We start from the raw sequence: 15,959 nt of genomic DNA, 5'->3' as shown, positions 1-15,959 counted from the left end.
CCAAACCAGATTTTCCACAAGTGGTGAATGAGTTCAGGGGGTCTGACCTGAAGCTTTTGGAGGCAGGCAATACAGGAGTGTTTGTGGTCATGAACGAGTCTAACTTCGGTGAGAGGGTTGAACTCGTCATCAAGAAAAACTTCGTCCTCGTTAAGAAAAGGCCGTCCGGCACCCTCCGATCGGAAGTCAAAGACATCTGCAGGTCGAACAACCTTTCGTCGCTTCTCACGAGAGTGTCGGCCCCTGCAAACCAGTACCTAAAAGTGTTTTTCACCGCCAAGACACACAAGCCGGAGCAGGGGTTTCCCCAGTGGCTCGGGGGGGGGGGGGGGGGGGAGGCGATGCGAGGTGAGGCTAGATAAAATATAAAACTGTTTCTTTTTTAGTCCACTAGCTAAATTACAGACGTCTATTAACCAAATGCTCATACCCGTAAATCTGAAAAAAAAAATTTTATTTTATTTTTTTATTTTTAGATTCAAGGGGGGGTGTCCAGAAAAAACTAGGGGGGTGGGGTCGTCTTACGAGGGGGGGTCTAGGGAAATCCCTGAGCCGGAGATCCCGCTGAGGAGCATCATATCAGAAAATCGATGCTGGCAGAAGCCTCTGGCTCTCTACCTGCAGAAGCACCTCGCAGCCGTCCCTCTGGACCAGCCTTTCCGCGTAGGCAGCTCTGAGGAACTCCTCCCAGCTCTCCAGCTTCTTCACACATCAGGCCCAGGTACCACATTCTTCTCCCTAGACATCACCGACATGTACTACAGCCTCGACTTCAACATTCTCCTGGTTGCGGTAGAAAAAGCCCTCACTCCACAGGGCATCGCCAAATTCCAAAATCCTTCCGGCATCACCCTCAGCGCGTTCTTGCAATTATTCAGAGTATACCTTCGATCGACCATGGTGGAGCATGACGGAAAGATATACCTACAAAAATCGGGCGTCTGCATCGGGTCCTGCCTGGCACCTGCGCTAAGCGAGGTCTACCTGTCCTTCGTGGATCAGGCCGTCAAGGAGCAACTGGACAGCGTCGCCCCAGAAACCCAGGTGTACAGATATGTGGACGATTATCTGGTGCTCCACGACTCTGGCGTGCCCACCGTCACCATCCAGAAGGCCTTCACAGACAACGCAAACGGCCTGAGCTTCGCCGGGGAGGACCCCTCGTCGGAGGGTCTCCAGTTCCTGGATGTACGCCTCGTAGCCACCCAGGGAGGCACTTGCTGGCGCTTCCAGCAGCGGTCACAGAAGCCGGTGCTGCCGTTTTCAAGTCACTATACTCAAAGACACTAAAAGCAGGCATCGCAAAAAGTCTCATCTCCTCCACCCGCACAAAGTCCTGCCAACCAGATATGTACAAATTACTCAAAAAAAGGTAATTAAGTTAAGTTACTGAGTATCGACGCCAAAAGTAATTGGAGTAGAGTAAAAATTACGCATTTGTAATAGTAATTGAGTAAACTACAAACTACTGTAAAAAGTAGCGAGTTACTTTGAAGTTACTTTCGAAGTTACTTTTTTATATTTTTGTGGTAGCAAAATGAACAGCAGTTTTGATCCGTGAAAAACCCTGCGAGCCTAATGCTTGCGTGTTCACCAAAATAGTTTATTCGCTCGCAGAAGCAATTGACTCTCAAAGTTCTTGATAGGAGAGTTTTCCCCTTTTCCTCCTAAAGACGTCCCAAGCCAAGCTAAAAAGACGTTCCACCGACGCGCTGGATGGAACGGCAGCGTTGAATTTCAGAAACAGTCTGTGCAGGGTCGAATAAGCGAGTGTCAGCATCTAAGGTGTTCATGACGAAACATGTGTGGTTTGCTTCGGCCTAGACGGTCGTTTATAACAAACTCTCCTCTTTTTTTTTTTTTTTTTCTTTGGCAAGTTGAGCTTGTTATGACTGGCCCCTCTTTATTCCCGCGACGTTCGGAGAGTACGCTGAGTGAGTGCACCGGACACTGAAAGTCAAGGGTTCAAGTCTCAGCCACGACGATGAGATCATCCGGACGACTGCGTGTCACGTTGCAGTGCTAGTGCTACGCTACTGAAAAGAAAAAAAAAAATAATATATATATATATATATATATATATATATATATATATATATATATATATATATATATATATTGGCTTAATGGAAGATGAAACGAAGTATAATTCGCCGCTGACGCCTGGTCCAACAAAAGGATCTACCAAGGGTAACTCGCAATCCTCGCCGGCGCCTGACACGCCTGACAAGCAAATCGTTTTCAACAAACAGGAGGTCTCTGTGGCGTGGAAGGTCAGAAGGACGCGACAGGTTACGTGAACAAGTATCGTCGCTCGTACAATTGCAGCTGGAAGCGGATTATCCGCGCCTGGGTTTGTGCCCGGGGTAGTCCGGCTTTCCAAAGGCTATGCGCTGACGACGAGGCGACAATGGGAACAGGCGCCCAGCTACGAGGTCATTCCGGTAGAGCTTCCCGTGGAACAATCAGCTAGCTTGAGGCAGAACTCACTAAAGGCAGACGACATGAAAACAACAACCCTTGGAGTGTCTCCGTCTTTCACGGTTGCACCTGGAGGCGCGGCGCCCGCGTGCATTACCGGATTAGGTCAATACCCGACCAAGCCTGCTTTCGTGCGCGGCGGTGTTATGTTCTGGCTGTTTGTCGCCAACTTGGCCCAAGGACGCCCCTGATGCAGTTTCTACGGCTGCCGAGTATAAGCGCGTGGGAACGGGAGCGGTTTCCTTTCCCCCAGTTTTTCCCCCGGAGCCTTGTCCTGCCCCCCCCCCCCCCCCCTTCGCCTTCTCCCTCCTTTTAAATTTCCCTCTCCTATAGTGGAGTTCCGAAGGCGAAGCGTCCGGCAATAAATCATTTGTTTGTTGAAAGTTGACAGATGTGTTGTCCCGTCACCCGTCTTAGTAGCAAGCTCCACAGAGCATCGGTGCTTCTTCGTCTTTGAAAACGCGTCGTTAGATCGTGCCCTGTGACTAAACGCAAAACGGACTGCCAATCATAACGCGTTGCTCTTTTCCGTGCATCAAATGCGCACTTGTCCTCTGCGATCACAATTCGCAATGCAAGTGAATCACGCGTTCAACGAACAACGAACGCATTTCGCAACGGACGCGCGCTTTTAGCGGCAGACGCCGATGCCTTCCAAATACAAGCGCTACCTCGAAGAAGATGTGCCGCTACCACCGAGAACGGCCAGAAGGAGAAGATCTGAAGCTTCTCGCACAAGAAATAACCACCCCAACTGTGCTGCTCAGGTAATTACAAATTCACAACTCTCCTATAAAAAAAAAAAAAAAAAAAAAAAAAAAAATATATATATATATATATATATACTATATATATATCGTATTTTTTTATTATTATTATTATTAGACGCGGCGCCGCCAACGAGCTTGATGGGCGCCGCAGCTTTTATGATACAACTAGAGCACTATATAGCTCCTTCGGAGCAGAGTAGCGCAATCTAGAACGCCGTCTCTCGGCGACTAGCGGCGAACGCCCGGAGGTTCCAACTGCGGTCAGAAATGCATGGAAAACGTGATACAATCGCTGTTTTTTTTAGTATTGTGGGGATGTACGAAGTGGCAATTGTTTTTGACATAATAATGGAACATTTTAGAATAATTTGCGCTACGTTTTGTGCCCCGCAAAGACCTGACCTTTTTTAAAAAATTGCTTGAGCGGCATCTTGCAGCAGACGACACGGCGACGTCACACCATTCACGTGACCCGCTCCGGCCAACCCGAAAAGCCCATCTCCGCTGCCAGCAAAAATCGTCTGCTTCAAACGCCATTGCCTTGGAAATTGCCTTCTCAAAATTTGCACACGCATCCGATATTATTAAAACTTTGATAAAGTGTTTAGTGCTTTACTAACTTCACGGCAGACTAGTTTTGAAAAGTGTGAACTCGCCGTTCATTTTTTAATCAGCCGTGTTGTATCGATCTCCATGTATTCTCCCGTAGGGCGGGCCGCCTCCTGGAACCCTGAGTACCACGTGACTCGCGCCGAGCCGCTCTGTCGGCCATGTTGTCGGCAAAACACGGGGTTCAAAGGGTTCAAAGGATTGCGCTACTCTGCTCCGTAGGAGCTATATAGTGCTCTAGATACAACTAGAGCACTATATAGCTCCTACAGAGCAGAGTAGCGCAACCCTCTGATCCGCGTGTTTCGCCGACAACATGGCCGACAGAGCAGCGCGGCGCGAGTCACGTGGTACTCAGGGTTCCAAGAGGCGCCCGCCCTATGGGAGAATACATGGAGATCGACTCAACACGGCTGATTAAAAAATAAACGCTGAGTTCACACTTTTCAAAACTAGTCTGTCGTGATGTTGGTAAAACAATAAACACTTTATTAAAAGTTTTAATAATATTGGATGCGTGTGAAAATTTTGCGAAGGCAATTTTCAAAGCAATGGCGTGTGAAGCAGACGATTGTTTTACGCAGCGGAGATGGACTTTATGGATTGGCCGGAGCGGGTCACGTGAATGGTGGGACGTCGCCGCGTCGTCTGCTGCATGATGCTGCTCAGGCAATTAAAAAAAAAAAAAAAAAAGTTAATTCGTGGCGCACAACTTAGCTCAAATTATTGTAAAATATTCCCTTATTATGTCAAAAACTATTGTCGTTCCATAGATCGCCAAAATTATCAGGAAGCAGCGATTTACTCCCGTTCCCCATGCATTTGTGGCCAGAGTTGGAACCCCCGGGCGTTCGCCGCTAGTCGCCGAGAGACGGCGTTCTAGATTGCGCTACTCCAGAGCTCTGCGGTACTCTGCTACAGTGTAACTCTGCTCCGTCTGCTCCGAAGGAGCTATATAGTGCTCTAGATACAACGTCCCTGGATATTTTTTTCGTTCGAGGGACTTTATTATCATAGAGTTATTACAATAAACGCTAGAGGCTCAGGTGGCGCTAGTGTGCTGTTGCATTTTGAAGCAGACAGCAAGCAGCCAGAACTTGACTTCTGGTAATGCGTTTTTATGAAAAAAAGCGAGTGCTTTTTCTCTCTGCACTCGATTATAAGAGCAAATATCACGAACAATTTCTACGTACTAGACTCATTGGAACATTTCTCAGTCACGCAGATGAAATAATTGGTCAGTTACAGCATTTTTATTTGAAATTCGTGGCGTGAAAAACGGTGTTAAAACCGCTTCGTACATGTATTTATGTGCACTGTCGGAGACTGTTAACGCAAATAACGCAAAATGAAATAAATAAGTGCTGCTTTGTCTTTCTGCTCGTGAATATGTGCGAAGATGCTCGTTCTGGGTTCAAATATCATCACCCGCCTGCTCCAATTCTTTGCAAATAGGGGGAGCCAGAGAGCAAGTGCCCGATAAAAACTGCCCGACCTAGGAAATAATAAAGACACACCTTTTGTAGCTCACATGCTTTTTTTTTTTTTGCGTTCAAATGTTTTTTTAAACGATCGTAAAGATGCATGACGGAGTCATTTTCATCCAATGACAGGACGGGCATATTAGCAATATATAAGTACCACCGAAATGCTAGCAAACCTTGAACGCACTCTACATTCCTTTCGACCATTAGTTTGCTTAGAATCGTCCCTCGTTTTCACATACCTTCCTTGAAACAGAGGTTTGGGCCTGAAATAGAGCAAAGTTTAACATCGTTCAGTAGTAAAGAAAAATGCTGTCACTAACAGTTACACTTTCAGAATGCCAATAAAGGTACATACTAGTGAACAAAAGATAAGGGCGCAAACGAGCTGGCGGTGGTTAAACATTTCGACAAAAACCCCGAGACTGGGACAAAAAGGGACGGACAAACACAGTCTCAAATTGAGACTTTGTGCGTGTCCGTCCCTTTTTGTCCCAGTCTCGGGGTTTTTGTCGAAATGTACATACTATCCGGCAGGCACGTAGCCAGGATGTTGTTTCGGGGAGGGGGGGGGGGGGGTCGCCCCCCCCCTCCTTGGGGCCTGCCTATGACAAAATCAAATACTACAAAATGCTGTATGAGGGGGAGGGGGGAGAGGAAGAGGTCCCAGCAAAATGGACAATTTTGGGGGGGGGGGGGGGGGGAGCCGGGCACTATGCCCCCCCCCCCCCCCCCCCGGCTACGTGCCTGCTATCCGGTACAACCAAAATGACAAAAGTTATTCATGTTATTTTCCGGCGAAGAGACAATATTAACGTGCGTTTTCCCATAGGAATACACAGGGAGGCTGTAAATTTAGACTGCATACTGTCTGCTTCAATTTGCAACCGGAAGTCCTGTAGACACTAGCGCCAGCTGAGCCTTTAGCGTTTATTGTAATAACTCTATGTTTATTATGATATGGGCCACCTGCCTTTCTGCGGCACCTCGGCTCTCCTGAGCCAAAATAAATTATATATTATGTATTCTGTAATCGTGCAACAAACTTCGAAAACATGTGTGCGGGTGTGTGTGCATTAAGAATCAAAATATAGTATAATTTTCTTTCATATCACATATAACGACGAATGTGCTGTTTGCTTTCTGGCATGTATATGAATTGATTTAGTTGTGTATTGGTCAGAATAACTGGTGTGCATGCAAATATTGTCATTATGGCATAATCAGCTTGTGTAAACCAGTAATGCATCAGCAGATGACTAACCTGTTGCCGAATGTCTGCAAAAAGCCAAGTGCAATACCTGCGTCGGACGGCAATGAAGGAATGTCCATTGGACACACTCCAGATTCACAGGGGAGCCTCGCATCCATTACCAAACTGCAGGTTGACTGATTGTCAAGTCAGCATGACTATGGCCGGACTTAATGTGCGCTCTCTCTCTCTCTTACGGCCTCTCCAGTGAGGCGTGAAAACACCTATGAGGCTAGCTGGAAGTGCCACAGGGCGCCCGGTAGCCTCGGCCATAGGCGGTGTCACAAATCAACCTACTGTCAACATTACTTGATCAACTTCGTTGCAGAACTCCTGCGGAGAGGGTTATCCCCCACACCCTGTTTGGCTAGACTTGCTGTTCGAAGCACAAACCTTTTTCCGTGGTGCGAAAGCGTCTCGCGATAGCAGTTCAGAATGCTGCCGCAGCGTCCACAAATAGTGGTGCTTCAAAAAACATGTCTGATGCAAGGAGTGAGGGGGGTGCATGCATTACCCCAAACTGCAGGTTGACATTGCTGAGTGACCACGACAGACAACGTGAGAAATTGCACTGTGTCTGCGAATGTGTTCATATGAATAAGAATTCTCTAAGGAACCCCAAACATTAACAGGGGTGCTTTTACAGTTTCGTCGCTCTTGTATGCGAAGGGCAAGTTCGTCTGCTTCTTGCGCAGGGGTAGCGGTGACGTCAGAACGCCGAGCCCTGACTGGCTGATCGTGACCCCCCTATCTGAGCATTGTCTGCTCCTTTGCAACGTCGTCTGCTCACAACGTCGTCTGCGCCAGTCTCACCTTTCCTGCGACTTTCGGAAGTGCAGAGGCCAGGTTCACGAAACGATCTTACGCCAAAAATGTGCGTAAGACAAAACTTAAGAACAAATTCATATTTACGAAACAAAATTTTCGTAAGTTTTGCGCAGGTTACGACGAAGTCCTACGACAGCTCCGAAGCTGTCTTAAGCGCTTCTTATGATCAAATTAGCATGGCCGACAGCACCGTGGTCGCGACGACCCACGGACGTTTATTTTTCTACGTGCGCTTCTCATGCGTCCAGACTTCAAGCAGCAAGAAAAAAAGTAAAAAGTACTTCACACAGACAACGACGAACAAGAACGCTGGATCCACAAACACTTGTGAAAAGCTCCAACGGCCACGATTCCACCGAACGCGACCAAGCGAGCTGGGCAGTTAGGCCTAGGAGGCACTCCGCGATTGTCTGCCCACGACCGGCTGGCGTGCTGAATGGAATATGCCCGCGTGACCCTTGTGAACCCTTCCCGTATTATACTTTGATCGCTGACCTCAATGTTACATTAAAAGGTCTATTTCTTCCTCTTGTTATCTCCTTGTTTCCGGAGGCAACGGTGACTCTCGCCGGTGAAAAAGCGATGAATCTCCGACAGACGCAGGAAAGGTAAAGAAGCCATCGCTTTGACTAGCAGACGTAAAGCAGACGACGTTAACTGCGCCAACCCGCCGACGCCGTTAAAGAATAAAGGGTCTCGCCGCACACGAAAGAAGGGAAAAAGTATTTGGGAGGGAACTTGCGGACATGCTCACGGACACGCACCGAGCAAAGAACACTCGGTTCTTCGCAAACAAACCTCGGCGCCTCGGAACACCTCGCCAGTGAGTCCTTTGACTTCCCTCCTTGATGTGCGTCTGCTAGTTGTTAGACAAAAACAATGTACCGCTCGAGTTATTTCGTCTGTCCTCTCTGAAAGGCGAAGTCGAGCTCGCGCTCATAAAGACCTACACTTCTGAAAGTCGCAGGAAAGGTAAGACAGTCGCAGACGATGTTGAGAGCAGACGACACTGAGATAGGGGGTCGCGATCAGCCAATCAGGGCTCGGCGTTCTGACGTCACCGCTACTTGCTTTCTCATGCGCAAAAGACGAAAATGAGCCCACTTGCGAGGCGTATTGTTTAGGGATTCTAACAAACTTCCCAATTCCTTGCTGGGCTTGCAGCAGCCAAGCACACTGCATGTGCCATCGAGTGACGGCGGCACCTCCAGCGGAGACGCACAGGTGAGCGTTACATCCATTTGGAAACCCAGTTGCGAGCGACCATAGCAGACAACGTGAAAACCTGCACTGTGTGTGAATGTGTTCAAACGAATGAACATGCTCTAAGGAGCCTCAAAGATTAACAGGGGTGGTTTCACAGTTTCGTCGTTCTTGTATTGTTTGGAGATTCTAACAAACTTTCCAATTTCTTCCAGGACTTGCAGCAGCCAAGTGCACTGCATGTGTCACCAAGCGATGGCGGCACCTCCAGCGGAGATGCACAGGTGAGCCTTACATCCATTTGGAAACCCAGTTGCGAGCGACCATAGCAGACAACGTAAAAACTGCACTGTGTCCGCAAATGTTTTCATACGAATAAATATTCTCTAAAGAACCCCAAATATTATTAGGGGTGGTTTTACAGTCTTGTCACTCTTGTATTGTTTGGTTATTCTACAAAACTTCCCAATTCCTTGCAGGGCTTGCAGCAGCCAAGTGCACTGCGTGTGTCACCAAGCGACGGCGGCACCTCCAGCGGAGACGCACAGGTGAGCGTTACATCCATTTGGAAATCCAGTTGCAAGCGACCATAGCAGACAACGTGAGAAACTGCACTGTGTCTGCAAATGTTTTCATACGAATAAATATTCTCTAAAGAACCCCAAATATTACTAGGGGTGGTTTTACAGTCTTGTCACTCTTGTATTGTTTGGTTATTCTACAAAACTTCCAAATTCCTTGCAGGGCTTGCAGCAGCCAAGCACACTGCATGTGCCACCGAGCGACGGCGGCACCTCCAGCAGAGACGCACAGGTGAGCGTTACATCCATTTGGAAATCCAGTTGCGAGCGACCATAGCAGACAACGTGAAAAACTGCACTGTGTGTGAATGTGTTCAAACGAATGAACATGCTCTAAGGAGCCTCAAAGATTAACAGGGGTGGTTTCACAGTTTCGTCGTTCTTGTATTGTTTGGGGATTCTAACAAACTTTCCAATTCCTTGCAGGGCTTGCAGCAGCCAAGCGCACTGCGCGTGTCACCAAGCGACGGCGGCACCTCCAGCGGAGACGCACAGGTGAGCCTTACATCCATTTGCAAACCCAGTTGCGAGTGACCGTAGCAGACATTGTGAGAAGTGTCTGTGAATGTGAATTCATACGAATAAATATTCTCTAAGGAACCCCAAACAATAATAGGGGTGGTATTACAGACTTGTCACTCTTGTATTGTTTGGTTATTCTACAAAACCTCCGAATTCCTTGCAGGGCTTGCAGCAGCCAAGTGCACTGCGTGTGTCACCCAGCGACGGCGGCACCTCCTGTGGAGACGCACAGGTGAGCCTCACATCCATTTGCAAACCCAGTTGCGAGTGACCGTAGCAGACAATGTGAGAAGTGTCTGTGAATGGGAGTTCATACAAATAAATATTCTCTAAGGAACCCCAAACATTAATAGGGGTGGTTTTACAGTCTTGTCACTCTTGTATTGTTTGGTTATTCTACAAAACTTCCGAATTCCTTGCAGGGCTTGCAGCAGCCAAGCGCACTGCGCGTGTCACCCAGCGACGGTGGCACCTCCAGCGGGGACGCACAGGTGAGCCTTACATCCACATGCAAACCCAGTTGCGAGCGACCGTAGCAGACAATGTGAGAAACTGCACTGTGTCTGCGAATGTGTTCATACGAATCAATATTCTCTAAGGAACCCCAAACATTAATAGGGGTGGTATTACAGTCTTGTCACTCTTGTATTGTTTGGTTATTTTACAAAACTTCCGAATTCCTTGCAGGGCTTGCAGCAGCCAAGCGCACTGCGCGTGTCACCGAGCGACGGCGGCACCTCCAGCGGAGACGCACAGGTGAGCCTTACATCCATTTGCAAAACCCAGTTTCGAGTGACCGTAGCAGACAACGTGAGAAGTGTCTGTGAATGTGAATTCATACGAATAAATATTCTCTAAGGAACCCCAAACATTAATAGGGGTGGTATTACAGTCTTGTCACTCTTGTCTTGTTTGGTTATTCTACAAAACTTCCGAATTCCTTGCAGGGCTTGCAGCAGCCAAGCGCACTGCGTGTGTCACCCAGCGACGGCGGCACCTCCTGTGGAGACGCACAGGTGAGCCTTACATCCATTTGCAAACCCAGTTGCGAGCGACCGTAGCAGACAATGTGAGAAACTGCACTGTGTCTGCGAATGTGTTCATACGAATCAATATTCTCTAAAGAACCCCAAATATTATTAGGGGTGGTTTTACAGTCTTGTCACTCTTGTATTGTTTGGTTATTCTACAAAACTTCCGAATTCCTTGCAGGGCTTGCAGCAGCTAAGCGCACTGCGCGTGTCACCCAGCGACGGCGGCACCTCCAGCGGGGACGCACAGGTGAGCCTTACATCCATTTGCAAACCCAGTTGCGAGCGACCGTAGCAGACAATGTGAGAGACTGCATTGTGTCTGCGAATGTGTTCATACGAATAAATATTTTCTAAGGAACCCCAAACATTAATAGGGGTGGTATTACAGTCTTGTCACTCTTGTATTGTTTGGTTATTCTACAAAACTTCTGAATTCCTTGCAGGGCTTGCAGCAGCCAAGCGCACTGCGCGTGTCACCGAGCGACGGCGGCACCTCCAGCGGGGACGCACAGGTGAGCCTTACATCCATTTGCAAACCCAGTTGCGAGCGACCATAGCAGACAACGTGAAAAAGTGCACTGTGTCTGCGAATGTGTTCATACGAATCAATATTCTTTAAGGAACCCCAAACATTAATAGGGGTGGTTTTAGTCTTGTCACCCTTGTATTGTTTGGTTATTCTACAAAACTTCCGAATTCCTTGCAGGGCTTGCAGCAGCCAAGCGCACTGCGCGTGTCACCGAGCGACGGCGGCACCTCCAGCGGAGACGCACAGGTGAGCCTTACATCCATTTGCAAACCCAGTTGCGAGCGTCCACAGCAGACGTGAGAAACTGCACTGTGTCTGCGATTGTGTCCATGCAAATAAACATGCTTTAAGGAACCGCATTATTGGTGGTGGTCGCACACTTCAGTTGCTCCTGGTGGTTCTAGCAATAAAGAATATCATTATCATATTTACTTGTGTAAAATAAACACTGCTTATGAAAGAAGCTCGTGCATCTTTCTTGCAGGGCCCCATTCAGCCAATCATCACGCTTTGCAGAACAAACAGCGAATAACAAAGTCGAGAAAGCAATTTTTCGCAAAAATGTGATTTGCATCTGAATGTTGGATTTGTAAAAAATCATGCATGCTGTCTCAGCACAAATATCATCAGATGGAGACAATCTCTCCCGTGACATTCGCTAGGCTCCTTCTGTTTATCACAGTGATTGGTTATCCTAGCTTGTCTCTAGGGTAAAGATGTGAAGGCTTTGTTTGTAAAAAGTGTGGCTATTACTCAAGTAAATACGCTCAGTGCACTGTGATGACAATGCTGTGCTGCGCGATTAAAGGATTTGTTTTCTTGTTTACAGGGATCTGCAGCTAGCCAAGACGAGTCTGATGACACATCTGAATTAGCTGCCCTTGTGATGTCATATACTCTACGTCACAAAGATGGCGATAAATCAACAGCGGACCTTCTGAGGATGTTGAACATCATTGCGCCTGGAAGGGTACCACAATCAAAGTACCTCTTGATGAAGGCTTTGGGTGCCCATACAGCTGAAGCGGACAAACATTATTACTGTTTAGTCTGTAAAGATTATTTAGGAGCTTCACTTGATATCTCCCACTGTGAGAATTGTGGGGCAGAAATTGATGTAGATTCTTGTCCGTTCTTTTTGGTAATACCACTGAAAGAACAGCTCCAGCGAATTCTCAGTCAGCCAAATCTCAAGTGGGTCCCAGCAACAAGCGTTGGGCCTTTGCTGTCAGACATAGCTCATGGTCTAGAGCATGTGAGGCTGTGTGAGGACTTCTCAGAGAACGACTTATCGCTTCTCTGGAACACAGACGGCATAAGGGTGTTCGAGAAGTCCACATATGACATCTGGCCGATACAATGCCAAATTATCCAACTTGATCCAAGCATGCGGAAAGCAAACATGCTGATGCCAGCCATTTGGTTTGGACACACCAAACCAAATATGAGTGCTCTGCTAGAGCCATTTACAAGAGAGCTTCAGGAGCTAGCATTAGGGTTTCCCTGCATTAGAGACGGAAAAACAGTCAACACACGTGTATTCGCTGTCGTCTGCTCTGTAGACGCCGTTGCAAGATCGGCAGTGAAGAACTGCAAGCAGTTCAATGGGTACTTCGGATGTGGGTGGTGCTACCACCCAGGAGGCTCTCATTACCCGTACCTGGACCCTGCACCTGAGCAGCGTTCGGAAGAAGCCCACACACTTGAGGCAGAGGAGGGAACTCCTGGAGCACCAGTCAACGGTGTCAAGGGTCCCTCACTAATCATGAAACTTCCTCGGTTCAACCCTATTGATGGGTTCATCCCTGACTATCAGCACTGTGTTTGTCTGGGTGTGATGCGGCAGCTCCTAAAGCTGTGGCTGGACACAGAGAATCACGACCAGCCTTGGTATGTAGGGACCAAGCTAGGGGTCATGAACGGTATTCTCCTGGGCATCCTACCACCCACAGAAATCACGCGCACACCCAGGAGGTTTGAGGAACGTGCCTTCTGGAAGGCTTCAGAATTTAGGGCACTCTTTTTGTTTTATGGTTATGTGGTTCTGAAGCCGGTGCTGCCGCCGCAGTACTTCCAGCACTTCGCACTGTTGGCCTATGGCACATACTTGCTGCTAAAACAGCAAGTGTCATTCACGGACATCTGTGAAGCTCGAGCACTGCTTTCAAAGTTTGTGCTGCAGATGGAGAGATTGTACGGCATTCAGCATATGTCGTACAATGTGCATCAACTTCTCCATCTGTCAGATGCTGTGATAGCATGGGGACCCCTGTGGGCTACTTCTTGCTTTCCATTTGAAGGAAGGAATGCAGTGCTTTTGAGCTACTTTGCAGGCACACAGTGCGTGGGCCAGCAAATCGCAAGGACGTTCATCCGATGGCAGGAGCTGGCCCCGTGGGTAAGCAGCATGAACCTCCCGCAGGCAGCAGAGTTTTTTGAAGAAATGATGGGACGGAAGACCATCGGGCGCACAGGCACCCAGATTCCGGGCGATGTAGTTGTTTACACTAGGCAGAGCTCAGGTGCTCAAGACATCCGGTTCGAGGTGGCACTCGAGAGGGCCCTGAATGCGCTACCATTAAGCATTGTCTATTATCACAGGTTTCAGTGCAATGGCATCCTGTGGCACTCCGAGACCTACCCAATGCCAAAAAGAGCCAACTGCGTTGCTCAACTGAGTGATGGTTCATTTGGCATTGTACAGGCACTCGCTGTATTTAAGCCATCAAGCACTAGGTCTCATGTTGAACACCTTGTTCTCATGGAGAAAATGAAACTGACACCAGTAGTTGGTTTCAAGGACGGACAGCTGGGGGTACAGTTTCTGTCTGTACGAGAAGGCATGCGATCGGGCGCCCTAATTGCTTGCAGCTCGAAGCAGCTCGCTGCTAAATGCGTAATTACGGAACGTACCGAGAACACGTTCCTTGTTATACCACTTCCGAACAAGGTTGAACGTGATTAAGCCCAGGCTTAACATGCATGGGAAGTGTTGCTCTAACTCACATGCTAGAGCTGCTGGCCAGTTTATCTTCTTGACCAGACCCAGCTGTATTGGCAACTCCAGCGAAATCGACGCCACATAGCGGCAACGCCGAGAAGCTCAATGCCGTATTGTAGAGAAAACAGACAGGCATGTACTGTAGCTAGTCACTGTGCGTGACGCCCATCTTTATTCTATTCTCTTCTTCCTTTTCCTTTCCCCGTCAGCTCCCGTTCCCACTTCTTCGGCCAACATGACATACTCCCCCACTAGTAAAAAGACTGTTATGGAGAGTAACAATCAGGAGGCCGTGCATTCCTCTTGGGTCTGGACCTGATGAAGGATTCGGTAGTTGGTACCTCTACTGCTGTGCCGAGATCTGTTGGAGCAACCGTTCTAGTTAACTTTGAGGAGTTCCAACAGTGTCCGTCTTCTATTAGAAACATTCCGGGTCTGAGTGCTTTTTCTATTCTGACTGGGGCACTAAACGATGGAGTGCCCTTTGTTGTATGTCCTGGCAGTCGGACGCGCATGCAGTCTCCTCCCCTGAAATTCAGTCTTGACCGCCCTGTGCTTGTCAGCATATTTTTTGAAGTTGCTTTGGTATCTTTCCACCCTGCAACGAAGGTCCTTTATCGCCTCCCTAGCATTTTGTGTAATGCCTGGATGGGGTAGTCCCATGATGTCGAGTCTCGTGCGCATTGGTCGTCCGTGTAACAGCACTGACGGGGACAGATTAGTTGTTGCTTGAGGTGTGGAGTGGTAGATCCCCAGGAAGTGCACCAGGTCAACCTATATGTCGCCCTTCTCCAACAAAATGCTTTGGATGTAATCTTTGAGCACTCTGTTAAAACGCTCCACCTGTCCATTTGCCTGTGGATAGATGGACGATGTTGTGTTGCGTGAGTGATGCCTCTGTCTGGAAGGAATGTCTTAAATTCTAAAGACATGAATTGTAAACCCTGGTCCAATACCAGAACTTCCGGGTAACCTTCCCTGCTGAAGATTCCTTACAGGAAGCTTATTACTGCATCAGTTTTTGGGTGTGAGCAGAACCCAACCTCTGGCCACTTGCTGTAGTAATCTATGGCGGTGATGGCGTATCTGCAGTTCCCAGAAAAACTCGTGAACGGTTTGACGAAATCGATTCCGATCTGCTTCCACGCACCCTCGGGGTAGTGAACTGATCGCATGGGAACCGGTGCTGTTTTTGCTGTTTTGTCATGTTGCTGTCAGACACTGCAGCCGGTGATGTAATCATTGACCTCTACATCCATTTGAAGCCACCAGTAGTGCTCTTGCAGACTATGTTTTGTTCTGACAATCCCAGGATGGGATTCATGTGCTATGTCCATGATCCAAGGTCGCAAAGTCTGTGGTACAATCTTCTGGTTACGAAGAAGTACCTATGTATGACACAAAGTTCTTCTTGAATCTTGTGGTAAGGGATCAACGTAGCTTCCGCATGCAAAACGTGGGTCTTTGCTGAATTTATGCTCTCTACTACCTTGGTCAGTGTTGGATCTTCCCTAGTCTCTTTCTGGAGCTCATCCAGGGAAATGCTTCTGAGGTGTGCTCGAACTGCACAAATAATTTCAGCGTCTTCGTGATCACTTGACTCCTCATGATGGTTGTGACTGGAAGCCTTGAACAAGCGTCTGCAACCCCATTCTGGTCGCCTTG

The 15,959-nt window shown here is 48.1% G+C and overlaps 1 protein-coding gene across 1 annotated transcript; it reads left to right on the top strand.

Moving 5' to 3' along the window:
* The first annotated feature begins 8,604 nt into the window (after positions 1 to 8,604).
* Positions 8,605 to 14,596, top strand: LOC120841758. Its single transcript, XM_042293700.1, has 13 exons — positions 8,605 to 8,648; positions 8,843 to 8,911; positions 9,107 to 9,175; positions 9,372 to 9,440; positions 9,635 to 9,703; positions 9,839 to 9,962; positions 10,153 to 10,221; positions 10,418 to 10,486; positions 10,678 to 10,746; positions 10,943 to 11,011; positions 11,208 to 11,276; positions 11,471 to 11,539; positions 12,123 to 14,596. Exons 1-13 carry the CDS (start codon positions 8,605 to 8,607, stop codon positions 14,256 to 14,258), a joined length of 2,994 nt encoding a protein of 997 aa, XP_042149634.1. The 3' UTR covers positions 14,259 to 14,596.
* The last annotated feature ends 1,363 nt before the right edge of the window (positions 14,597 to 15,959 follow it).

The sequence above is a fragment of the Ixodes scapularis genome, unplaced genomic scaffold (assembly GCF_016920785.2).
Source record: "Ixodes scapularis isolate PalLabHiFi unplaced genomic scaffold, ASM1692078v2 PGA_scaffold4__175_contigs__length_147842914, whole genome shotgun sequence".
Taxonomy (NCBI): Eukaryota; Metazoa; Arthropoda; class Arachnida; order Ixodida; family Ixodidae; genus Ixodes; species Ixodes scapularis.
This window is presented reverse-complemented; position numbering and strand designations above follow the sequence as displayed.

Bases quoted from the DNA above. Each gene is read 5' to 3' on its own strand.
- LOC120841758 (XM_042293700.1), top strand. From the start codon at position 8,605: ATGTGCCATCGAGTGACGGCGGCACCTCCAGCGGAGACGCACAG. The intron at 9,176-9,371 runs GTGAGCGTTACA...AATTCCTTGCAG, and splicing joins CCTCCAGCGGAGACGCACAG to GGCTTGCAGCAGCCAAGCAC. The intron at 10,747-10,942 runs GTGAGCCTTACA...AATTCCTTGCAG, and splicing joins CCTCCTGTGGAGACGCACAG to GGCTTGCAGCAGCTAAGCGC.